General features: G+C 44.7%; 2 protein-coding genes across 5 annotated transcripts in view; both read right to left on the bottom strand.

Annotated features, from left to right (window-relative positions):
* PRPF39 (pre-mRNA processing factor 39) overlaps window positions 1-16,280 on the bottom strand; it is a 33,882-nt gene extending 17,602 nt beyond the window's left edge. The window contains exons 1-8 of one of the 4 annotated variants that reach the window (XM_066630183.1): window positions 13,013-13,099; window positions 10,321-10,444; window positions 10,108-10,233; window positions 9,588-9,931; window positions 9,337-9,455; window positions 6,272-6,439; window positions 3,093-3,261; window positions 1,450-1,557 (exon numbers count right to left, since the gene is read on the bottom strand). In XM_066630183.1, coding sequence (XP_066486280.1) covers window positions 1,450-1,557; window positions 3,093-3,261; window positions 6,272-6,439; window positions 9,337-9,455; window positions 9,588-9,590 — 567 coding nt within the window. In that variant the 5' untranslated portion in view covers window positions 9,591-9,931; window positions 10,108-10,233; window positions 10,321-10,444; window positions 13,013-13,099. Of the gene's footprint in view, window positions 1-1,449; window positions 1,558-3,092; window positions 3,262-6,271; window positions 6,440-9,336; window positions 9,456-9,587; window positions 9,932-10,107; window positions 10,234-10,320; window positions 10,445-13,012; window positions 13,380-16,192 lie in introns of those variants that run through there. The other 3 variants (XM_066630191.1, XM_066630169.1, XM_066630177.1) reach the window with 3 other exon arrangements.
* A 5,193-nt stretch (window positions 16,281-21,473) lies between these two features.
* Window positions 21,474-26,510, bottom strand: part of TOGARAM1 (TOG array regulator of axonemal microtubules 1) — a 38,288-nt gene continuing 33,251 nt past the window's right edge. Inside the window, exons 20-22 of the mRNA XM_066624427.1 lie at window positions 25,272-25,491; window positions 24,509-24,595; window positions 21,474-22,638 (exon numbers count right to left, since the gene is read on the bottom strand). Of these exons, the coding sequence (XP_066480524.1) occupies window positions 22,385-22,638; window positions 24,509-24,595; window positions 25,272-25,491 (561 nt within the window). The 3' untranslated portion in view covers window positions 21,474-22,384. The remainder of the gene's footprint in view (window positions 22,639-24,508; window positions 24,596-25,271; window positions 25,492-26,510) is intronic.

The raw sequence follows: 26,510 nt of genomic DNA, 5'->3' as shown, positions 1-26,510 counted from the left end.
CAAGAGTATTACATTATCTTTAACACACAACTTTCAAATTTCATTTTATAGAGCAAGCAAAATGCTGCCAATATAGAACAAACATTAATTAAAATCTGCTGACTTCAGCAGAAGCTATAGTTGGAACACAAAAGGATTTGGACCGCACCCGTTATTATAGGTAACTGAGTATTAATTTACTTTGGGATCTTCCCACACAAGGTAAGCTCGCTAGATTGCACAACACACACCCCCATGCCTCCATTGCAAGCCAGCAAAACCACAAACAAGCTCTACACAAAATATCATGTTAATTTTATCTCTGTTTTGGGAGCATGAAGCCCTTGTCAAAGGCCAGACAAAGGCAGTGGTGCCACACTCCCTTGGCAGCCTACCCTGTACCAAGAGGGAGCCACATATTATGCGGCCACTGCCAAATGAGGACACACATCAGCTTCACCCACTTGAGAGTTGTGCATTTACGTGGAGCGGCAACCTTCTGTTACTCATAATTAGCGGGAGACATCTTTCATTCTCTTGTGGCCAAACTGGAACTCGAATAAGAAAACGGGATACAGAAACATTGCATCTGATACCACCACACCAGGCCAGGGTGTGATTTCTGTGGCACAAGAGGAAGTAGGCATGACTCCCTTGTCCACATAACAATGCAACATGTTTTGCAGACTCTGCCAATATATTTAATTCTCCAAATGCACAGAGAATCAGGCTTGATGATGGTTAATGGTGTTCAAGAGAAAAAAGAACAAGTGAGGAGGAATAATCCTTAGGTGATTGGAAAAAGCAAGTTGTGCTCAAGCCAGTGCATTTTAGGCAATAAATCTCTTCAAGTGCAACTCTTCTTGTATTAGCTCTTTCACAGAGTGACGACACTCCTTGTGCTCTCTCCTAGATTTAGCTATGCAAAATGGCACAGGCATACAAGTATTCCTTTCACTTGGGAACCAAACATCAATTGTGCGTGTGGGAGGGAGATCACTTCTTGGATAGTATTTCAATGTCAATTCTTCCTCCACATGGAAAGCTAACATGGAGATTTTGGCATGGGGTGCTACCAAAACCAGAGACTGTCACATACACTCTGAGGTGGTACAGTTGTGCAAAGGTATTTGGCAATGCAACAGTTTGCTTATCTAAATCTCAAAGTAGCACCAAAGAGCTCAACCCTCAGAAAACAAGAAGATTTTTTATACCTTCCAGTGCCTCAGAAAACTGGTGGACCAGATTCCATTTCCTACATAACTAATGGACCTGATTAAACAAAATATTTTAGAGGAGTGAAGCATAAAAAATTGACATTGCTGGTTAAGTCCCAAAACAGAAGAACTCCAAACTGTGCACTACCAGACTTCAGTTTAAAATCCAGCCTTCTGGCTCCTGGATCCAGACTTATGTGCTTCCAGGAAATGAAATTACCTTCCACTACCTAAGTTATTCAAGGGAACTCACCCCTTCTTCAAAGGTCCACCTCTTGCTGACTTCGTGCTCATTATGATTGAACATTTCTTGATGGATCTCAATGATTCTGTGTCTCATGTTTTCTATTTCCGTGATTAGCTTTAAAAAGCACAAAGGACAAAGTTTACAAAATTTGGAGAGACATATTTAGAGCTGCCTATTTTGAAACAAACACCTGCACACTATGAGAATCAAACAGAGAATCAATCAACCATGCAACCTAACCACTAGAACATAACCCAAGACCTGCAGAATTCCTAGAATCATAGCGTGAGGGGCTGGGCACAGAGTTAGCAGGGAACTGCCTGGACCTCATGGCCTCAAGGAGAACCCTGTTCTACGTCCCCACCCAAGAGATGAAGATAAAAATCACTGTTTTACTATTTTATCACTGAAGTGATAAAAATCACTGTTTGCAAGTATAAGGAGATTCAGTACCTTCAATTAAAAGATCTACGATAACAGGGTAGGGAAACACCCTTTCCCAAGTATACTGGAGACCTGTTGCCTGTCAAATTTGACAGGCCTGTGGTGTACTGGTCTGAATCAGCAACCGAACTTCCAACAAACATCTAAAAATTACAGACGGCCTCAATGGTGTAAGATGGGGGGAACATGCAGAGCACCTATCAGCCCCCACTCTTTGTCCCACATCTGTTGGCCGTTGAATGCTTTGTGCATTCCCCCCCCCCAAGTCTTACTGAAGTAGAAACTCCAAATTGCGCAACTTGTGCAACCAAACATATCAGCAGTTCCCAAACTTACCATGGTAATGGCACCCTTCTTTCATAGCTGCCTCTTCTTCCCAGCACTCCCAGGCACCACCATCTTAGATCACATGAGATCTCAGGAGATCTGAGATGCTGGCACACAGGAGAGCCAGGGAGATAGGCACCACCATCATGGATCGTGTGAGATCTCATGAGAATCGTGTCAGATCTCTCATTGTTCAAGATGGCAGCACTCAGGACAGCTGGGAAGAAGAGTCCACCAGGGACATCCCATGGCATCCATGAGTTCACTGCAGCACCCTTAGGCACCATGGGCACACTTTGGGAACCACTGAATTATAGATTAAGAGTTATATCATTTGCTCAAAATACTATCATTGTAGAGTCTTAATACTTTAAATCTATGTCAACCACTTTGGATTAAAATCTGAGGATAAATCCAATGACAAAAAAGGCAGTATATAAATAATAATAATAATATCTCCTAAGGTAGCTACAGAATCTATCCTACGAATTAATACAATGATTTCTCACTAGTCTCATGGCAATAGACTAAGAACTTTAAGTGGAAAAGTGAGAGGTGAACTGAACGCCTAACCTGATAAGCCTCCAACCAACTTAACTAGAATCATGTTTCAGAAATGTTAAGAATCATGTTTAACTAGAAATGTGTTTCAGAGGACACACCCACTAAAACTAGGACAAGAAAATATACAGCTAACATACTTGAGGGGAAAGACACTGAGTGACTTCAGTGACAAAGCAAGCATAATAGCAAACAGACGTGCCAGAATGAGTACACTACTAGGCTACTACATTTCACAATGCATCAGTCAGCAAAGAATTCAAGCAAGACCTTTGTGAGCGGAATAAATCACATGTTCTGAGATGTCTACTACTTACCTTAGCTGGGTCAGTTATATCTTCAGTTCCAGAAGGGAGATCATCTCCAGGTGGTGCCTCCTCCCCATTATGGCTATTGGCAGAAGAAGCCAGTTCTCTACGCAGCTGAACAAATTGTTCAGTAGTAAGAATATCCCGGGGCAGGTTATTCTGGACATGCTCTTTGAACCTGCAAAACAGCAAAGTTAAGAGATGAGGCAATCATTTTCTGCTTGCTACAATATACCACGGCAAATCCTAATTACTAGCAAAGGTAGCTTAAAGACTCAGAATTAAGAATATTTATATACTACTTTTCAACAAAGGGATTCACAAAGTGGTTTACAGACAAAAGCGAATAACTAAATGCCCCCATCCCAAAATGGCTCAAGAGCAAAAACAATGCAGAAGAAACACCAGCCTCTAGAAAAGACACTGTGCCACAGTAAATAGGGACAGACACGCCTTCTACTGAATATAAGAGAACCACTTGAAAAAGTGTCTCTTTGCCCAATTAGCAGGATAATAACTATTACAAACTAAGTTAGTAGGAAATATCTGCATTAATCTGAATCTGTGAAGAGACAGCCTTAAAGGTTCACTGAACAGGAAATGGAAAGAATATATGCAGTCATACAATGACAGATGAGCTGCAGTGTGAAATACTGTCACTGAACCATTCTAGGATGGAACAAGAAAATTTACCTCTGACTGTGTTCCATTTAAGAAAAGGCCAGGCATTTTCATTAAGGTCTAGACCTCCTCCGTTTTTAATACAAGAAAACCCAACACTCTTTCCATCTTTCAGAATTGCTTTTTTTAAATGTTTAAGTTCTTTCCTTTCAAATCAGAAGGGTTTTGCTATTTGCTTTTTCTCTTTTAATCAATATAAACCAATTAGCATGCCTTTCCAGCAAGTTCTGCCACTTCTTTTATCTGGATGCGTTCAATCTTGCAGTAGCTAATCTTTCTTGAAAAAAGCAATGCTAACGTAACGTAATAAGCTGACCATAATAAACTTCCTAAGGACTTGCATTTTCAAGAATCCCTTGAAGTACTTATACCTTATAAGCAGCTTATATATTGAAAGCTTATACCTTGAAAGCAGCTCCTCTACCCAGGAGAGCAATTGCCTCAATTTAAAAGATAACCCAAACGTAGAGGTGTGATTATTTGGTGATAATGAAAAAAAAACACATAACACTGCTTTCTGTACTTGTCAGTTCCATTAAAAAAAATCTGTCAAAAATACAACCATTTACTAACACCTAATTGACTGTGTTGTTTAATTGGTCTCCTGGGAAGAGGAGATGCCTTCAAGGCATAAGCCCTGGAGTATTGTGTCCAGCTCTAGTCACCACATCCTCAAAAAGGATGGAAAAGATGCAAAAGAGAGCAACCAAAATGATTATTGGGCTGGGGCACCTTCCCTATGAGGAAAGGCTACAGCATTTGAGCCTCTTCAGCCTAGAAAAGAGGTGCCTGAGGGGGAACATGATTGAGACATACAAAATTATGTAGGGGATGGACGGAATGGATAGAGAGAAGCTCTTTTCCCTCTCACATAACACCAGAACCAGGGGACATCCACTAAAGCTGAGTGTTGGGAGAGTCAGGACAAACAGAAGAAAATATTTCTTTACCCAGCATGTAAGCAGTTTGTGGAACTCTTTGCCACAAGAAGTGATGGCATCTTGCCTGGATGCCTTTAAGAGGGGATTGGACAAATTTCTGGAGGAAAAGTTCATTCCAGGTTACAAGTCATAGACATAGTAGGTATGTGCAAGCTGTTGGTTTTAGAGGCAAGCTGCCTCCGATTGTCAGATGCAGGGGAGGGCACCGAGACGCAGGTTATGTCTGTTGTCTTGTGTGCTCCCTCAGGCATTTGGTGAGCCACTGTGAGATACAGGAAGCTGGATGTCAGGGAGTGACCTCCCCCAGGGCCCCTGACTTACCTCTAGAGGGGAGTAGCCCCCAGTCACGGATCCCCCTTTCCTCCTGGGATGGGTGGAGATTCCGTCCCACCCTCTGCAGCACTGGTCCCACCACCCTGGAAGAGGTAGGATCGGGCAACCGATTGACAATTTTAGTACCTGGTCAGTGTGCCGTGAGATGACAAAGGTTGAAAATCACTGCTCTAGAGAGAGAGATTCTCCTGGGGGCTGGGGATAAAAATAGGCCCTCAGTTTGGCTGTACTTGTCGTAAGAGGCAACTAAACAGCCAGCGGGTAGATGGGACTCGTCAGCCTAGGAAGGCAGCTCATCTGAGAGAAGGAAAACTCTGATCCCAAACCTCCACTGCCTTGTGGCTACATCCAGATATGGAAAAGGCTTCAGGAGTCAACCTCGAGGCAAAAATCCGGAGCTGGAGTCCCTGAGGCAGTTCATGGCTGAACACAGTCCCGTTCTGGCAACTCCTGCGACGCCGCTGGAACCAACCGTATTGGCCTCTGCCTTTCCATTGGACCATTTCAGCGACGTGGAGAGGGGGCATCTGCTGCATGGGTAACAGCCTATCCTCCATACCTACTTTACCCAGGCATCGCGCACTGGAGAGAATACTCTCTTTCAGAACCACTACTCAGAGCACGATACCATAGTCTTCCGAGATGGAAGGATGCCAACACAGAAAGAGAGAAGCCGGACTGGCAGCTGGGTCCTCTGGCCCAGGGAACCTTGCAGGATGCCCTATGCCCTATCCCACCGGGCACCAGGATCCCCACACTGGACTAGATGGGCCTTTGGCCTCTTCTTATGTGTTAATGACTGTGGCCCCATGTGCCCAACACCCAGCACCAGTGCTGAGGCAGCGCTGGATTGGGCTGCCTGAGAGAGGGGGGGATTTCAGGAATATTCAAGGACTTGCCTGTACTCTACACACTTATGATATCCCTCCTAGTTCCAGATTTTAATGCCAAACTGGAATTAGAGCAACCCAATGTGTTTTTTTGTTTATAAGTGCTTATTAGTGTGTTATTTATAAGGCACCTAAAATTACTAAGCACTGCACAAAAAATAGTTTTCAAAATCACATTGCTCCAATATAATGACTTTTCACTTTTCTTCCCTGGAATGGAGCTCTCAAGAGAGTTGTATTTCACTCACCCAGAATTTGCTTACTTAAAAAAAGTTTTTGATCATTGCCAAAACAAAAACAGTAACCCAATAGGACAATGCTGATCCAATCATGATTCTCTCACCTTTGGAAGTGATGGCTGTACAGTTGGGTTGGAATTCCAAGAATACGATCAAAAATGGCTGTAACAGCTTTCAGATTAGATTGTTCATTTTCCCAGTTTATATACATTTCCCAGAGTTTGTCAGAGCGGAAGTCCGTCCCTGCAGCTAAGACTGCATGTTCATAGGTACTAGGAGATAAAATGATTTCAGCAATTATGGAAACTGTCCACCATTACTTAGCAAAGCACCTATCCCAGCAGCTGCGAGGTTACCTAATACAATCTGCAAGAATCTAAAAATGTATAGAATTGCTTTAGAGCAGGGGTGTCCAAAGTTTTTGGCAGGAGGGCCACATCATCTCTCTGACACTGTGTTGGGGGCCAGGGAAAAAAGAATTTACATTTAAAATTTGAATAAATTTACATAAGTTTACATAAATGAATATATCAAAGATGAACTTATATGAATGAATGAAGGTCTTGCAATTGCTCAAGGCCTATAAAAGGCCTTGTATAAAGCAAGACTGGCCTTTCCTTTGCTGCCTCTGCTGCATCACAGATGTGAAACTGCAAGCAGTGGAGGGAGCCCTCATCCCACAGCTTACGCAAGAGGTCAAACAGTTCCCCTCACACTAAGAGCAGCTGCGTCAGGCCAGTGGGGGCTCCAACAAATCTCCAGAGGGCCAGAGGCTCATTGGAGACTGGGGGTCCCTGAGGGCCGCACTGAGAGTCCTCGAGGGCCGCAAGTGGCCCCAGGGCTGGGGTTTGGGCACTCCTGCTTTAGGCTACTAGTACTTATTCATCAGCTATCACGTGCTAAAAAATTTTTTTTAAATACAAATCCGAAGCCCAAACTACCTTTGTGAAAAAAGTTAGTGATTAATTTAAAACTACTCAATAAACCCCAGTGAAGAAAGACTTCCACAGCTGACACCCTGGCTAGTGTTTCCACCGCCAGGTGTTCACAAATGGAAGCTTTCTCCATGAACAGAAGGTCTCCACTTGTGGAAAAGTTTCCATTATCTACCATTACCATTATCTACAATTATTTCTCCAATAAGAAAAATCGCCAACTGCACTTCTCGCATCCCATAGCCATTTGGTCCCTTCATCCATAGGCCTTACAGAAAATATACAGGAAGCCAGTGTTCTTGCCTCAATACTTAATTAACAAATTAACTAAGCATACCCTGGAAAACTGCTTCATTTACCATTACTGTTCCTGGCAACTGTCACTGTATTTTACACAGTTATAGTCACAGTGACTGTACTTCTTCCAGCTCACTGACACCACCTTTCACTTTTTTCTTCCTCTCTATGTACAGACCTCAACAAATCCGTGGCACCAGTTTGCCATGGCAACAGGGAAAAGGCCAAGTTCCCCCCCCCCCCGAGAGAGTGTCCTGCTTTTGAAAAAGGCTCTCTGAGCTTCTCTCCGCTCAAGCACAGATCCGTGAAGTTGTGGCTCCTCCTGCTTTGCACAGGGTTGGTAGTTTCCCCAGGATTCTGCTACATAACTTCTGTTCCTCCGTACCAAGGATTTCATTTCACGCATTTAATGAAGTGAACTACAGTTCAAAAATAAGCTAAGTAGTGTGGAACTACTATTAAACTATTCATAAGTTTACCTTCCCTGATTTTTCAGACAACTGGGACTGAAGTATTTGAAAAGAGAAGGCCAGCTCTTAAAGCTGCAAATCACATGCTTAAAATCTACCACCTCCAACTCAACCAGCAGGGTTGAAAGGAAACGTGCAGACTGCCTTCTTCTCTGTGCTGAGTCCAATAAAGAAAATTTAAGATAAACTTATCCTTCCAATTTGTATCCAACACTGGTAAATATCTGTAGTTCATGAGTGATAATTGGTGATATTTTTCACTGATGCCATTAATGCTCAGCTGAAATCAAAACACTCTTCTGAATCTTCTGCTAAACCAATACAGCAGTGTTCAAATTTGCTAAGTTTTGAAGCCTTGTGAAGTATTACTGCAAAATTCCAAACTGATGAAAAGAAAATACAAGATGGCTCGGCATGAATAGGAGCTCTTCACCCCAATGGAAAGCTCCTGTCTGCATACAACATGGGACTAGCTTTACTTAGTTGGCTTGTACAGCTCTGCCACTCATTGGGAAGGCTTAAGCAGGTACACTGGTGTGTACTGACAGCACCAGTGTGGCCAACACTTGGCCCGGTAGAACAGTGAGCTAGGAGGAAAGCACAAGTTGGATTTTAGTCACACCTGTCCATTGGTAAAGTCCATTAACAGAATCCATGGCCGAAGGGAGCTCCGGGGGATTGACCTTGAGATCCCACCATTAGTTTCCCCCAACTATATAAACAGAGGGGGCTGGATTGGGGTGGTGGATGTTATGTTGCAGCACTTCCCCATTACATTGTTCCATATCCAGAAAACAGAAAACCTCAACTAAGTTAGTGATCCTAGTTAGGGACAAGTCTAAGCAGCTTGCATTAGGATTTTATTTCATTTTGTCCAATTCCAAGTGCATGATTTTTGCCTATTTCCCTTTTTTAACTTTCTTAATACACTATTTTTTGAGAACTTACCAGCCTGTTTCTTTCAGACGAGAGAGAGCCGATTCCCTTCACTAATGCTACAAAGTCTATGTACAGGTGCAGTCAGTTGGCTTCCCAGTGGTTGTTCTTGCAACCAGCCTCTGTGCGAGGAGAACTATGGTAATTGGGATTTACCCCATGACTTTCCTCTTGGCTGGCACCATTCTTCTGTCTTTTCCCTTCTTGGTGACAGCAATGTACCTCTTACAGAACAGTCTGTGCCAGGTTGCTTGCAACTACTAAGAAGTCCACACACAGAACATCTGTCTTGATAATACTCTTGGGAGAAGCTAAGTTAATCCAAGTGATACTTCTATTAATTTAGTATAAATTTTATCTCACCTTAGCTCCTTTAAACAAACATATCTCCAATGCAGATTACTACATCTTTAGAGAAGAACACAGAGATAAAACATATTCCCTATCTAACTGAAAGTAATTTCTGGTGGAACATAAGATCATTTCTTCACAAGATTATGCACAATTCTTGCCAGAACTCCACAAACTCACCCCCGAATGGTCCCAACAGTTTCAGAATCACTGGAATCCAGGGTCTCTTTGAGGAAGTTTATGTAATGAATCCAGAGATCAACACTAAGAGGTATTGCCTGGAGGCCACGCCGATAAACCTACAAAGACAACACCAAAAAGCTATCTTTTGAGCATACAACAGGGTCCTAAGAGAGAGGCAACACTGTGTATCCGGTGAACCTTAAGAAATACTAATGTACTGGAATTTTGTTTAAATAATCTACCATTACCATTTGGGTGGAGGTTGGCTAGAACATGTCAGTGCTCTGATCTCCACGTGCAGAGTCTTGATCTTCAAAGCGCAGCAGTCCCTGCATCTGACCAGGCTGTGTGGGCAGGCTTTGGGGTACAGACCATAGGGCACAGACCCTTTAGAGCACCAATGACAGCGTCTGACCAAAAATGCAATAAGATGTAGCAATGGTGACCAGCATAACCAACCACAGCGTTTGAATTTTGAGAAATAATAAATGTATAATGTGACAGAAAAGCCCTGCCCTACTTGTTAAGCTGCAGTGTAATGCAGACGCTTGCACTGCAAAGCTTGACAAACTGTAGTAGAGGTTTAACGCACCTGCCAACAAAGAGAGAAGATATTAGCTCCAAATGCCACAAGGGGTGACAAGTGCAAACAGAAAGCCCTGTACAAAAATGGCAGGTACTGGCAGCCAAAAGGTTACTTGCAGCAGTTTGGTCATCATTTGGCTCACAGGACCCAAGAGTCAAGGCTGAAGCCCAGTGCCTACATACCTCATCCGACTGCTTCATATTGTTGTGGCGCTTCTCAAGGTCTGCATATTTTTTCCAGTATCCGTAGCAATATGGGTAATGTGAGAAAAAACTGTCAAAGGCTTTCCTGGCAGCAGGTAAGTGATTCTGAGAGAAACATATGGATCAATTTCAGCAATTTCAGACTAATGGCAATTTTAGCAAATGACTAGTGAAAGAACAAACAATTCGTACATCAGCCTGTCTTGGAACTTGCATACCGGGCATGCATGAATCCCATAAAACAGAATATTATTTCTCAAGCTCCGTTAGCAGTAATGCTTCCCCAAGTCCAAGGACCAGAACAACAGAGTTTCTCCTAAAAGATTAAACAAAGATGAACCGTTTGCCCAGCCACTCTTGACCAGAGAACAAGTAGAATAAAAGAAATAAATAAGGGACTGTGGAACTTAAAAATCTATTAAAACATTCTCGGCGTTTTATCAGTGTGCCAAGTTTGTGATTTGGGGCACCCACAGACAGGCCTTTGCAACTGCTACTTCTAGGATTATCTTCCTCTCTAGACCCAAAATCATAATGTATTCCCAAGTCCTCTTATTTAGGAGTGTTCTGATGGGTGGGATTAAACAAGTATGGGGTAATTTAAAATAGTATTATGAAGAAAGTGCTTTTTCAAGTTTTCTCAAGTACTTTGCCTGCCAAGAGCATCCTTGTGATGGAGATGAGAAAACCAATCAAGGGAAGAACCAAGGCTAAAGGAACCAAGGCTAAAAGACACAGGGTAGTAGTTAGCAACCTTCAGCCTCGAAAGACTATGGTGTCGCGCTCTGAATGGTGGTTCTGGAATAGCGTCTAGTGAGGCTGAAAAGACCAATTCCGGAGTGACAATCCCTTCCACACTGGGAGCAAGTGCAGTCTGTCCCTGGTCTGTCTCCCTGGCTATGGGCCTTCCTTCTTTGCCTCTTTGCCTCAGTCAGTTGGGCAAGTGTCTCTTCAAACTGGGAGACGCCATGCTGCACAGCCTGCCTCCAAGCGTGCAGCTCAGAGTCTCATTAGTTCAGTCTTAAAGCTATGTCCTTGTATGACATTATGAATATTCCAATATAGAGAAGACTAACATTGAACTGCAGTAACAAGCTTGGAAATTCTGGTGTAAGCATTTCCACACCAATGTGCCAGGTCATCTATCTGGTACCATCACAGCAGAAGTTATCCAACGTTTCAGGTAAAGGTCTTTCCTGGCACTACTGGAGATGCCAAGGAACAAACCTGGGACTTCTGGCTCAACCAATGTTGACTCTAGCCCTCTGACACGACATTTTCATCTTTAGACAAACTCTCTAAGTCCAATTAACACCTGCAGGACTGTGCAAGATCAACTCAACTGAAATTCAGCAAAAACTATGAAAATGAAATACCCCTCACAAATTTAGCCTTAGGGAAACCAGACACATCAAAAAAAATTTTAGTCTGAAAGTTTCGGTACAAGAGCTTATACTTCACTTCAAGTTTCATTTGTATGAATATCTGCCAAAATGAGAAGCTAATGTTTGCAAAGAGTTAGGCAAAAGGGGCCTAAACATTCCTAGTACAGTGCAGGAAGATTAAATTGCTCTTTAAATAGTAGATCACACGCTATAATCATGCTGTTTCAAAACTTAAAAAGACAAAGCTCCAGTCTTAGAACTCTCAGTTCTTTAGCTCGTTTGCTGTCTGATAAGACAGCTACTCGAATTCAAGCAGACAAAAAACAGAGAGTGAATGTCAGAAAAACCTAGAACATCTGTTTCAGCAGATAAAACGACATTCCTATGGGAATCTGGGTTTCCAGGAGCACATTACAAATGTGCTCCAGAGTCCTACAGTATTGCAGGCACAATTCAAAGTATTGTTTTTAACCTGTAAACTTCTTAATGCTTTTTACATTCCCTTTGCTATTCCAATCCTTCAGCATATAGCAGCCCACAGATAAAATCTTGCCTCCATGATTGACAATTCCCCCCCCCCTTCCATACTCTCTACACTTCCTTTGAGTATCTGGGAAAAGGGAAAGAGCATCAAAGAGGGAAGAAGCATTCCCCAAAGTGTTTCAGATCTGAGAGAGGAGACAAGACCTGGCAGTTAACACTTGCTGAAAGACCATTTTGGCTAAGTATAAGCCTGCCATTCCTCTTTATCACAACAAGCTGGCTGCAACCTAGGAATTACCACTTGTTCAGGAGCCTTTTAACTGTGACTTACAGCAATTTAGAATAGTGAGGGCTCCAGAAAGAACTCCTCAGTAGTTACTTGAGGGCTTCCAAATTGCTTTCTCTAGAAGAAAGCCTGAACTCAAGTACCATCTTGAAGTGTTGCAAGATCATTCTATTTGAGTACACATTTAACGATGAATGAACAGATTAATTTTAATGAAATTTTGAATATATCCTGCATTTAACCTGTTCGTTTCTTATAACAGCGATTTTCAATCTTTTTCATCTCATGGCACACTGACAAGGCCACTAAAATTGTCAAGGCACACCATCAGGTTTTTTACAATTGACAAGGCACACCATGCTGCCAGTGGGGGGGCTCACATCCCCATTGGTCCTACTAATGACCTCCCCCCAAATTCCAATGTGGACCACTCGCGGCACACCAGTGTGCCACAGCAAAGTGGTTGAATATGGCCGTCTTATAATGATGGTCCTCTTCCCCAAGATTTTGGAGATAAAGTGAAGCTAGAAATGTTTTAAGCAATTAGCTTCTGTACTTTTTACAAGGCAAGCTAATACTTGTATTACAGTATTTTACTTTTTTTAAATAAATTGTTAGCTTCCTTGACCACCAGCGGGAAATTTTGCAAACAAATATCTTTAAAAACTAAGCAGAAACCATGAAAGAAACTTAACAATTTAGTTCCATTTAGAAAGATCAAACTACACACCTCTTGCTCCACATATTGTAGGAGATAAACCCATCCTGTAAAATCCTGTGGATTTGTTTCAACTACTTTCCAGAACTTCTCAAACTCTGCAGGGAATAAAGGCTCAGGATCAGTAGTCTTTGAGGTTTCAGCATCCGGCATTTCACTGTCCTGGGTATTGTCTTCCTGGGTATTGGCTCCAGGAGAATTGTCAGGGGACTGTTCCATCTCTGTGACACTCATGATCTCAGTGCTGAAGTCAGCAAGCTGCTCGCTCTTGGCTTCAGTAGTCTTGCCCATGCTCTCACTTTTCAAGTCACTGTTTTCGTCCTTATCCAAACTCTGCATAGCGATTAACACTCCTCTTGTTCCGTTACAATGTAGCCTGCTGAAGCAAAAGGTAAACATCATCCAGTGCTGGGACAGAAATTCTACAAGAAGGGCACCTGACAACAACCATGCTGGATTTGCCATCAATACATAAAAGAGGATAAAAAGTTTGGGAAACTGAGGTTGAATGAAAGGAACATGCCTCTCGTCAAAACAGTGGCATTACTCCCTCCAACACTTTTCTTCTGGAACTTGTCATGGATAACTGCTTTGACTCTTTGATTGTACTTTTGCAAATTAATGCATAAAAGTAACAAACATATTTTAAATATTAATTGAATCACAGCAAGGTCACCAATGTTCAAATTATCAGCCTATCAGAACAAGAGCCCATATAAGATCACCAGCAGGAGTACTTAAAATATTATATATTAAGCCTAAGTGACGATGAACAAGGCATCATCTAACAGAGCCTAAAAGATCCACTGCATTACTTATCTTCATGTTCAGCATCAGCTATGATAAGCACAGCCACATGCTTGCGCAATAGAGGCTGCTACTGGCACACCTAGGAAGCACAGAAACAGGAACGCCTGCACTCATAAAATGTAACACAATACAACTTTCACAGAACAAAGATGACAATAGAAACAAGCCAAAGGGAAATTCTTAAGCAAACCCTTGAAGGCTGTTTTACACTTATACCTGTTATGTGGCCTTAGGTGAGCCTCTGGGTCTTATTCTGGCTGGTTTTATTCTAAGTCCCCTGGAAAGGATTCAGTCCCTTTCTACCTGCTATACTTACTGTGAATAGAACTCTGCTAACAAACTGAAGATGATTGTTAAAATAGCAAAAGCTGAAGCTCACTACCCTAAAAATAAACAAGCAGTACTTTCCACAAGCCTCATTCTTCTGTCTCCTTTAAAATCTTTCCTCCTGTATTTCAGCTGCAAGACTGATCACTTCATGTAGGGTGAATCTAACCATAAGTGAATTCCATCCATGAGGGTTTCTCAAACAACTCCACAGCATTTGACTGGAGGAGGGACTGGAGATTCAAAAAGGAACACAACCAAAAGTAATTTCACATCTCCCCTGCTTACTGGATAAGAGGCACTTTTTCAAGTGGGTGCTCCTCTTATTTAGCCGGGGGAGAGTAACTGGCCCTCCTCACCCCAGCCATTTCTAGTGGCTGCCTGCTGGAGTTCTTTTGCATCTTTTTAGATTGTGAGCCCTTTTGGGACAGGGAGCCATTAGTTATTTGGTTTTCTCTGCAAACCGCTTTGTGAACTTTTGTTGAAAAGTGGTATATAAATATTTAATAATAAATAATAATAATATTCCAAAGAAAGTGGGGGAGGGGGAGGAGAGGTCAGCAATGTTTGAAGAGCAGAATCCCTTGCTAACCTACCAGCACAGACAGCAAGGTGGCTTTCTGTAGATGGCTGGTAAACGTCCCCCACAGAAATCCGCCTGGGTTCCCCTTGCCCATTTCCCTCCCAAAGGAAAGTCTCTCTTTTTCAAAGCCTTTTAATTTATTATCTTTCCTTATTGCCTTTATCTCTTTTTTAAAAAAAATATAGCTTTACACATGTATAAATAAATGTAGATTATACTTAAAGTATAACTATACATATAATTTATAAATAAATTATAAATATACATGATATTAAAGTACAACTATAAATATAATAATTATAAATATACATTATATGAAAGCATAAATATAAATATACTTTAAAGCAGTGTTTTTCAAACTCCGGGTCAGGACCCACTAGGTGAGTTGCAAATCAATTTCAGGCAGGTCACCATTCATTTCAACATTTTATTTTAAATATATTAGGCTTGATGGGCATGTGACTGCATTTGGGGAAGTGTTACTGAGCTATACTTTTAACAGGCTGTTATGTATATGCTTTGAACAATGATAGTCAAAAGGACTTACTCCTTGGAAAGTGTGGACAGGACTGCAGGAGTACTAAAACTCTTCTGGTTTGATGATGTCACCTGGGCATGACATCACTTCTGGTGAGTCTGTTCTGAACAGACTCCCATTTTAAAAAGCGAGTCCTGATGCTAAAAGTTTAAGAACCACTGCTTTGAAGTATATTTATACTACTGTATTCAAATAAAAAGTAACATTTTATCCTGGTTAGATATTTGTACTGCGGAGTGGCTCAGGCAGTACAAGCTCTTCACAGCTGTGAGCTGCATATACAGGGCGAAACGACCCCATGTGCGAGAGGCATGTGCAAAGAAGCGTGCAATTAGTCTGCGGAACTCCTTGCCACAGGATGTAGTGACAGCGTCCAGCCTGGATGCCTTCAAAAGGGGTTGGAGAGCTTTCGGCAGGCGAAGGCCATCACAGGTTACAGTACAACACGGCGGGGCCGCTACTTCTAGAAGAGCTACGGCAGGCAGGCTCCCCCTCCCGCGAGGCGCTGCTTCTCCAAGGACTACGGTAGGGACCTGCCGAGCTGGCTGGGAGGCAGGGGAAAGCCTGCCTACCGCGGTCCTTCCAGAGGAAACGCCACTTGTGAGGCATGGTGGCTGGGATGGCTGGGAAAGCAGACCGTGCCTAACGTAGACCTTCGAGAAGCAGCGCCGCCGCCGCGCGAGGCGCCCAAGCACTCTCAACCCATGCGCTGGGCGCTGCTTCTCGAAGCACTACGGTAGGCAGGCTCTCCCTCAAACGACGCGGGGAGGGGGACCGAGCGCGCATGCGCGCACCTCGCTCTGAGGGAAGGCGCCCGGCCTCCCCCACGCAGCTCCCGGCCCACCTCCCCTCACGAGGCCGACGCGGGGTGACCCCAACCGCCTTCGCCGCCGGCCCCCACGGGGCGCTCGCTCCCTCCCTCCGCCTCACCGACCTGCGGCGCGCTCTCTGCCATCGGGCCCGTCCGCCCAGCCGCCGCCACACACGCAGACACAGCGACCGCCCTCCCGCTTGCTCGCCGCCTTACGAATTGCACTGCGCAAGCGCAGAAGACCCGCGCCTCCGCTCTGGCGCATGCGCACAAGGGTCACGCCGCAGGAAAAGCCCAATGCGCATGCGCCGGTTCCGGCAGCGCCTGCGCCTCTTTTTTCGCTCCCTCCTCCCCTTTCGACGTCGCAACGCGGTGACATCATCCCTCCGGCTTACGTGCTTTCCCCGAGGGCTGCAGGGGGCGAGATCAGTGGAAGAGGGCGGAGCTAGAGACTCGGAGCGCTCCGGCCCCGCCCCCGGCTTACGTCACAAGCGCCCCGCCCACAGCCCTTGTAGGCGGCCCGAGGATGTGGCTGTCCCACGGAAGCCTGATCGACTCCCAGCTCCGGTACCCCGCCCCCAGGCTTGTGCTCCGGGGGCGTAGCCGGAGGGGGGGGCAAGGGCAAGCCATGCCATGGACGTGCTGGGGGGAGGCAGAGCCTCCCCACTGGAGTCCTTCGAACAGCACCACGCCCTGTCAGGTGATTATTAATGATTAACAGTATTTATATACCGCTTTTCAAGGGAAAGTTCACAAAGCGGTTTACAGAGAGAATCAGACAAACAACTAATGGATCTCTAAGTACCTTAGAACTGACAACACGCTGATGAGCTGACCCTGGGTGGCAGAGAGGAGTTGCCCTCAAGTGGAGCGTGGGAGGCAAAGGGCCAGAGAGAGGCCAGACCAGGAAGGAATCCTGCTGGAACGAGGAGTTCTATGAAAGACTAGAACCAGACAATTGTAAAAATCCCTGCGGGGGTTTAGAACAGCCTGCCTCTGTAAACCGCCTTGGATTAGAGTCTGAGGAGAAATCTGACGACCAAAGAAAGGCGGTATAGAAATACCTGTATAAATAATGGCTACCTGTCCCAAAAGGGCTCACAATCTAAAAGGGTGCAAAAGGAGTCCTTTGAAAAGCTGCACCGCCATGTGAGGGACTTCGAAAAGTGCCGCAGCCGCCATGTGAGGTGCTCAAGCACACTCAAACCACGCGCCTGAGCACCTCACATGGCGGCGGTGGCACCTTTTGAAGGGCTCTGGTGGGGAGGCTCTGCCTCACCTGCCCCCCCATGCCTCACAGATGGCAGCGCTTTTCAAAGAACTCTGGTTGGGAAGGCTCTGCTTCACCTGCCTCCCCTCACCTCACAGGCGGTGGTGCTTTTCAAAGGACTCCAGTGGGGAGGCTTGCCTCACCTGCCTCCCCACCCACTGCATGTCCCTGAGCCACGCCACAGTGTCCCTCCCCTTGCAGCAGCCACTGCGGGCAACCAGGCCTTTGCTGCCCAGTGGGTGCTGAGTGGGATCTGGCAAAAGATGTCTTTGATGTATAGTCCCGCAAAAGGGGGGTTCCCCCCTCAGAGAAGGGGAGCTGAGCCTGACCAACTCACTCTAAGCTCTTGCTGGTCACAGCCTTTTAGGGGCGTGTTGTATGTGACTCCTGGTAGAAACTACATCCCCCCCCCCTCGGTCTGGTGTGCCTGAATTGGCCTGTCCTGCACCCAGTATTCAGGTCTCTGCACCCTGGGCCTGTGCAAGGAATTTTATCAGGGGCTACAAGTTTTTTGGGGGGCCCCTTCCCAAAAGAGACAGAGCAGAGGGAGGGTGGAGAAGTCAGAAAAGTCTTTGGTTCAAAGTGCACCAGGCTACCCATCTATCTCTCTACACTGCAATGGCAGTTAATACAGAAAATCGAACACGCTCCTAAGTCTGCCTAAAATTTTCTGAGTATAGAAAATCATTGCAGTAAATTAGCATCATCATATTTAGGCTCACCAGAATAGAAAGTGTCCATTGTGTACCAAATTGTACTTCTGCAGCAGCCCACAGCAGCAGTAGTCCCGCAGCTGTGTCCCTGGGCTCCTTCACAGTAAGCAGATCCACAAGACACAGAGCTACTGTAGCAGGGCAGCTTCCTCCCAGATTTGACACAGTTAAGTAGTGTCATGGATGCATTCCTCGGTTCAGTGTATATGGCTTGTGGCAGTATCTGGCAATAGCACCCCCAGCAAGCAGCAATCTGAGTGGTCAGAATATGCAAGATTTCTGGGTTCCCTCCTCTGGCTCCTGGGCCTCCTTTTGACCCTGGTTCCCATATGATTTACTCTTTTTACCCTCCTCTCATGAGCTTTGACTGCATCCCACCCACACAAGCATAGCACATGCATCCAAGAAATACCTTTCTGACCACAGTAGAGCAAGGGTAGAAAGAGCACTTCCTCAAAAGAGAATGGGGGCATTCATCAGCTGAGAAGGACCCTTGTGCCAAGGGAGGGACTGGGACAAGTCACAAATGCAGCCTCAACACCACACACACAGAGCAGGGTCATGGTGGCTCATGGCACAAAGATGCAGGCTGGGTGCCAGGCAAGGTGAGCTCAAGCCCAACCAGGGGATTTGCCCTATCTACAAAGGCACTCGCTTTTTACATGACTGGCAAAAACCACTCACACTGGCTACTCCCTAAAGTTGCTTGCTAACCACCCAGCCACAACATGTGAAAAAGAATACATAAGAACATAAGAAGAGCCCCACTGGATTAGGCCAAAGGCCCATCTAGTCCAGCTTCCTGTATATCTCAGTGAAACCTCATTTTGCATCACTGCGAACAGGCACAGCTAGCTAAGATGCTCTAGCACAGGGACCTATCAGAGGAAGCACTACATGGCTCAATCACTGGCCCAGCATGCAGCACAGGATGCCTACTGCAGCAGCACTCCTATCTAGCCAAACCCCCATGCCCTTTGCTTTATCACTGGCACCTATATTCCCTCTGAAGGGTCTGCAGACAAAGCAGGTTGTGAGGCATTCCAGAAAGATCTGTCCAGACTGGGTGAGCAGGCAGCTTAATGGGAAATGTAGTTCAGTGTCAATAAGCAATAGTATACCAAAATTCCCAACATGTACCAGTTCTGTTCCAGAGACCTGTCCAGAAGTTGGAGCATGCACATCTCTAAACAGCTGGCTCTTGCTGGCCCAGCACAACTGTATCTGCATGAAAGCACCACCAAAGACATACCATGCCTGTGTGGAAGGGCTGATGCAACCACCCTTAATTTGCACATTGGGACAAAAATCCCAAGTTCACATATACACCAATGGCGTCTGAGGTGTCAATGACTGACCAGAAAAATGATCTTGGGGCTGTGGTGGGTAGTTCAATAAAAACATTGATCCAGTGTGTTGCAGATGCAAAGAAGGCAAGTTCCTTTCTAGGAGCCATTAGGAAAGGGATTGAGAATAAGACTGGTATATTGCCCTTTTACAAATCTGTGGCAGGACAAAGTTCCAAACAACACAGTCCTGGAACGTGCTGGAATCCCTAGCATGTATTCACTGCTGAAACAGAGACGCCTGCGTTGGCTTGGTCATGTCGTGAGAATGGATGATGGCCGGATCCCAAAGGATCTCCTCTATGGAGAACTCGTGCAAGGAAAGCGCCCTACAGGTAGACCACAGCTGCGATACAAGGACATCTGCAAGAGGGATCTGAAGGCCTTAGGGATGGACCTCAACAAGTGGGAAACCCTGGCCTCTGAGCGGCCCGCTTGGAGGCAGGCTGTGCAGCATGGCCTTTCCCAGTTTGAAGAGACACTTTGCCAACAGTCTGAGGCTAAGAGGCAAAGAAGGAAGGCCCATAGCCAGGGAGACAGACCAGGGACAGACTGCACTTGCTCCCGGTGTGGAAGGGATTGTCACTCCCGGATTGGCCTTTTCAGCCACACTAGACGCTGTGCCAGAACCACCTTTCAGAGCGCGATACCATAGTCTTTCGAGACTGAAGGTTGCCAATACAAATTGGTGTGGCCACATTTGTATTACTGTGTCCAGTTCTTGTCAGCACACCTCAAGAAGGATACTGTAGAGATGGAAAAGGTGCAGAACAATCAAAGGGCTGGACCATCTTTCTTGTCAGGTAAGGCTTCAGCATTTGGTGCTTGTTAAGTGTTTTTTTTTTGGGGGGGGGGGCGCCAGCAAAGGAGGGATGTGATTGAGACCTTAACAATTATGGATGGTGTGGTGAGAGTGGATAGCTTTTCTCCTTCTCACACAATACCAGAACCAGGAGTCATTCATTGAAATGTTATTGGTACAAGATTTAGAATAGAGCAGTAGTTCTCATACTTAGCACTGGACCAGAGGCGTACCTGGAGGGGGGCAAGTGGAGCAAATGCCCCAAGCACTCTGGGGGGGCAACGCTGTGAGCTTCGTGTCCCGTCCCCCCCGCCTATTTGTCTTTTTCTTTTTTAAGTGAAAGAAGCCGGCAGCTCTGGATGCCGGGACCCCCAGGAACGCCACTGACCAGGACCCACTTTTTAGAATGAGAATGTCAGGACCTACCGGAAGTGATGTCATGACTGAAAGTGACATCATCAAGCAGGAAAATTTTTAACTATCCTAGGCTGCAATCCTACCCACACTTACTTAGAAGTAAGTCCCATTTACTATCATTGTTAAAAGTATATACATAGTAGCTTGTTAAAAGTACAGCTCTGTAACATTTCCCCAAATGCAATCACATATCATGGTAGCATCAAGAATAATATATTAAAAACAAAACACTGAAATGAATGGGGACCCAACCTGAAATTGGCTTGTGACACACCTCGTGGGTCCCAACTCACAGTTTGAGAAACACTGGAATAGAGCAAAGGAAGAATTTCTTCACACAGCACATAATTAGTTGGTGGAATTCCTTGCCATAAATAGAGGTGTTTGTTTCTGGTAAGATAGGAATACAGCGTCTTACTAAACACAGTGGGCTTGCTTCTGAGTGAAGTGAATAACACCATTTTCAAACACCTCCAGCCATAAGATGTAGTGATGTCCACTAGCTTGGATGGCTTTAAAGGGGGATTGGACAAATTCGTGGAGGACACGTCTGTCACTGGCTACAAGTCTATCCACTACATCCAGTTTCAGTAGCAGTAAGTCTGAACACCAGTGTAGGTGAGCAAAAGTAGGAGAAGCATGCTTTTTTCTCCTGTTTCTGGGTATTTCAAAGGCAGCAGATAGTCCACTGTGAGAATCAGGGTGCTGGACTAGAGGAGGCCCCTTCAACTTCATCCTGCAGACCTTTTCTTAGGTTCTGTTAGGTTTAATTTACTACATACTAGTCCAGCTTTATGCTAAAACTAAAAAAAAACTTTGTTTCAAATCAAGCTAAGAAAAACAACCAAAGCAGTAGTCACATTTTTACAGAAATAAATCCATTTATTTTTATAACATTCTTTTTTTTCTTCAAATGAATACAGTACGTGTAGCTGTCAAATTCTCAGAGGAGGAAGAAGAGGAAGAACTGGCACTATATTGCTGAAGATTGCACAGCAGGGCAGAAAAGTTAACACTTTTATATAAATTTCGGACAAAGATAACATTCAGTATTTTTCACACTAAAATATGGAAAGTTATATTCAACACGTGACATTTGTTTTAAGACGTGTGTTCAAAATCTGTAAAAATTATTTGTTTGCTATACATTTTGGTCAACACGCTTCATTATAACTGTTAAAACAATAGGGTGCAGATAATTATGCCTAACTGTCAAGCAGATGTCATTCATCAACAGCAGCAAAAGCAAGCTAACACTGCACATTCATGAGTGGGACTGATTTAAAAATACATTTTTTTCTCCACAAAGATCACACAGAACCCTGTCCTTCATGTGTTTCTTTCTAGGATTTTTTTTTCCATATAAGGCTATGTGAGAAGACATGTCATAACATGATTTAAAGTATTCCTATTTTAAAAATCTCATCTTTGTTAGTACAGGCAGGGCACTGTGCCTCAGAATCAAAAGAGTGCAAATGAGCAGGCTGATGTTGCTTTCAAAGACATCCAATTCTACAGAACCTCGGAACAGCACCAGGGAAGCGAGTGTCTACAGGCATCATACTGGTTTTGGTTTAGGCCCAGGTCTTGTACTGGAGAAGCAAAGTCCTTGAGAGACGGATGTTCAAGACAGCCACTCTCAGTTCACTTCTGCATGAGGATGGGCACTGTGAAGAAATGCACCCTATGAAAGCTCCAAGTAGAACAATTTGTTGTCAGTAACCTTGAGCAACCTTGGTATCCAGATACAGTTCTGCGTCGCCTGTTTCAGGTAGCTTGGTCAAGGAATTCCTCTAGAGTTCTTTTGATGTGTGGGGGCTGGGATGCAGCCTGGATCAACAGATTCTGACCCATTTGTGCAAAAAGTGCTTTTGACAATTTAGCAGTCGCTGTCCTAATATTTCCACCTGCTCCAGGAAGGGAGCCACTGTTTGTCATGTTACCCAAGAGATGCCACAGAACCACCAGAACTTTCTGTTCCACAGCATGAGGCTTCCGGGGATACAGCTCAACCACGAGCTCTGAAACCAGGAAACAAAGAGAGGAAAAGTGATTACTTGATGTACCAAATATATGGCAAGGTGCACATACAGCAAAATGTACTGCTGCAGCTCACAGCATCATGCTAAAGTGGAACAAGACAACAATCCTAATACCATCTTCCCAGGTACCATTCAAAATCAACCCTCTAATAGGCTCTCATGGAACCACCAGTTCCTGGAAGCACTTTAGGGGGATGATCAGGCAGCAGGATGATTAAACCAGTCACTGCTGCTGCTGTCTTCCCAAATTTGTCATTTCAAAAGGCACAGAGAGTTGAGAAGGAAGGCTGGAAGTGGAGAGAGGCCACTCTAGGCAGTGTCTCCTCCCCTTTCTGCTTCCCCCACCCTCAGGCAATGACAGGCAATGACAATGGGGAGGAGAAGGTAAGTAAGCCTATCGGTCGCAGGCCCCATCCATGGACACAGCACTGTACGAAAAAGCAAGAGAGGACAGAAAGAGATGCAGGGGCAATGTGAAGAGTGAGGTGATCTGGGGGCTTGTAGGATGATCCAGGGCAGGGGCAATCCGAGGACAGTAGAGAACATTTGATGGCACACTTTGTGCACACTGCAGGGGCAGCACCAGACCTTATTCCCAGGCGTCAGGGGGGCTTGAGCTGGTGTCGTATTCAGAGAATGAGAAAATTTGAGCTTACCTGTGAATAATGTTCTACCTAATTTTTCCCTCACCATGCGGGATATATAACCACTACAATCTTAAAATGAGTAATGGCCAGTCTGACCACTAAGAAAGCTAGTTGGTGTTTGAGGCTTGACATTTGCCAAGTACAGACCCTGCTTCTAGTAGCCAGAAAGGGCCAGGTCTTGAGCCTGGAAAGGGACCTCTCTCCTTGGTGTTCTTCTGCATATAATCCTGCTTGACAACCAAGACTGATCAACAAAGAAAGACTGATCCACCCTTAAACTACAGGGGAATCATGGTGTACAAAGAAGCACTTCTGATAGTTGCCATACAATGGATCCATCCTCCAGACACACAAAGCTAGAACATCTTCCAGAACCATTGTAAATATTTGGATTTAAGCTTAAACAGAATGCTGTGAACTTAATACCTGTTCTGCAGTCAGAGGTTTTAATTGGATTAAATGTTAATGGATTATTTTACATTTGCTTTTGAATCTTTGAGCCATTAGTTGTTTGTTTGATTTTCTCTGTAAACCGCTTTGTGAACTTTCCGTTGAAAAGAGGAATATAAATACTAATACTAATAATACTAATAATAATAATATTGTTGCCTGCCCTGAACTTTCAGGATGAAAGCAACATTCCATGCCTCGCAATACCATCGTGGCTACTCAGTGAACTGGGAGGGCACATAACTGGGTCTTGCTGCTGTTGATACTGTAATAACAGCCTATACTAGACTCTAGGGTACTCACACCACAGCCCCATATTGAACAGACCAGCCCTTACAGCAGGGGTGTCAAACTCGTTTCATACAGAGGGCCGAAGGGCTCTCTTTCATTCAGGGCTCCAGCTGAGGGCCAGGAGTGATGTCATTAAGCAGAAAGTGACATCATTAAGCAGCTAATGACCAGAATTCAGACCCTGTTTTCATATAGAAACTCATTAACTGCAAAGGACAGAAGAGAAAGTACGCAAATCTTGATCATATTTCAAGATTTGGGAAAGCCCAATTTTCATGTGGGTTGTGATTTCAGCTGTAACACCTCAGCAGCTGAGAGCCTGAGGATCAGATAAAAAGCTTCCGGGGGCCACATCCGGCCCCCGGGTCTTATGTTTGACACCCTGCCTTAGAGGAACCTTAATTGATGAAGACAGCAACAAAGAAGCAAAGAAAAAAGTCTGCAACTGGAGAGATGCTTACCAGCTAGCTTTTCAGTTATGTCCTGTTTGGCTTTTCCATTCAGGAACTGGGCCTTTGTGCAAAATGGCTGGAGAAGTAGATAATTGTCTAGACTCAGAGGAAAGAGAAAGACCAGCTGAATTGGAACCGAGATTTGCCTTAGCCCCACAACAGCCTTTGATAGACCAAGTTCTTTTTATGATTACAGAGGCTTGGGGAGCTCTGCAGAAGCGTCTGCAGGACTTTCCTCACCTGCGGGAGGTTGGCAACTCCTTAAATGGAAAAAAAATCCCCCTCCCCCTGGCCACAGTGCGATCCTGGGGATCACATAGCTGCCTTCCTCTTCCCCTCCCCCACCCCTTAAGGGACCAGAACTAAGTGCTTCCCAGGCTGGTGGGTCATGACCCACCAGTTTGGGAATCACTGGTCTAGAGCATGAATTGCACATGACAGTTACAAGAACCAACTGCTCACTGCTGCACAACCCGAGATCTACCAATGCCAAACGAGAGAGAGACAGACCAATTTTCTTGGTCTGCTCAGGGCCTGCTTCCATTAGGAACACGAACCCACCCACCCAAAAATATTAGCGTCAACAATATCCACTTCAGTAAGGTTCCCACCCACTCCCTCCCCCCCCCCCCCAAAAAATCTGTACTATGAATGGACTCATAATTAAGGAATGGAAAAATCATACAGTAGTTTTTGGTTGTTCAAACCTCAACTGATGATGAATTCTTCCTACAACACTTGTATAAACTAGCAGCTGAGAAGTGGCCATTACCTAAGTGTTGACAGAGAGCTTGGATTACATTCGTGGCACCAGCATAGATGCCTGGATTTTTGGAGTTCAAGTTGTTGTCCACCAAGGCAGGAATCAGCATGTTGATAACAGGGGACAGTTTCTCTTTCAGCAGAGGAATCAAACGGTACATGGTCTCCAAAGCAACCTGATTGACTTTGCTATTTGAGTCATGTAAGCGAGACTTGAAGGCATCAAAGATCTAGACAAAACACACATGACCACAAGAGTTGGAATCCTGTTTCCTCATGCAAATGCATTATTTAAACTGTTCAATCTCTGCATGTTTATCTGAATACAGTAGACTATCTGGTAAGAGCTCTGCCCTGGGAGACCTGACCTGACCCCCACTCTGCCAGAGAGCCACACAGTATGGCCTTGGACAAGCTGTTTCTCCCTGAGCCACACTTCCCCATTCATAAAAAAAGGAATGCTCATATCATACTTCAAACAACTGTTGGGAGCGCAAAACAAAGTTATAAGCCACTTTGCGAACAAGGACACAAAGTAATGTGAATGTAAACCAGTTTTAAGTCTCTTTAATCATCATGCCTTCCAAACCAAGAAGCCATGAGAACAGCACCTTAAATCAAGACACTAAGTCTCTAAGAATCTTGTCTGGTTTCATGAATATTTAAACAAATGGAAAACCGTGTCATAAAAGTTAAAAAAAGAAAAAGAAAACAGGAAGGTTGACTTCTTGATCACTTCTATTAACGTAACATCAGTTCAATTTGCTGTGAGATAGGTGGGGAACTGAGAGCCCAATCCTATCCAACTTTCCAGCACTGGTGCAGGTGCATTGCAGCCCCGAGGTAAAGAAACAAATGTTACCTTGAGAAGAGCTCTGTGACTACCTCTCCACCAAAGGATGCAGTGCACACCCCATTGGCACAGCTACACCGGCACTAGAAATTGGATAGGTTTGGGCCCTGAGACTGATTAACTTGCACAAGGCTGCCCAGCAAATCCATGAACTGAGTAGTTAAAGCCAGGCTTGGGCATAGTTCCAAGTCAATACTTTCCCGGTTGAAAGGAGTTATAGGCAGTGACGCAAGAAGAAAAAGAGTTAGAGAGGCAAGTTCCACATTTTAGTTTAAGATAGTTCAATCTGTAATGACGAGTGAAAGGAGCCTGCTCAGCCACATAGTGGATAAGGAAGGAGAAAACGGGAGAAAGGAACAAAGAATTGATCCTTATGCTTAACCCTCTGGGTCATGC

This window comes from Tiliqua scincoides, chromosome 1 (genome assembly GCF_035046505.1).
Source record: "Tiliqua scincoides isolate rTilSci1 chromosome 1, rTilSci1.hap2, whole genome shotgun sequence".
NCBI lineage: Eukaryota > Metazoa > Chordata > Lepidosauria > Squamata > Scincidae > Tiliqua > Tiliqua scincoides.
This window is presented reverse-complemented; position numbering and strand designations above follow the sequence as displayed.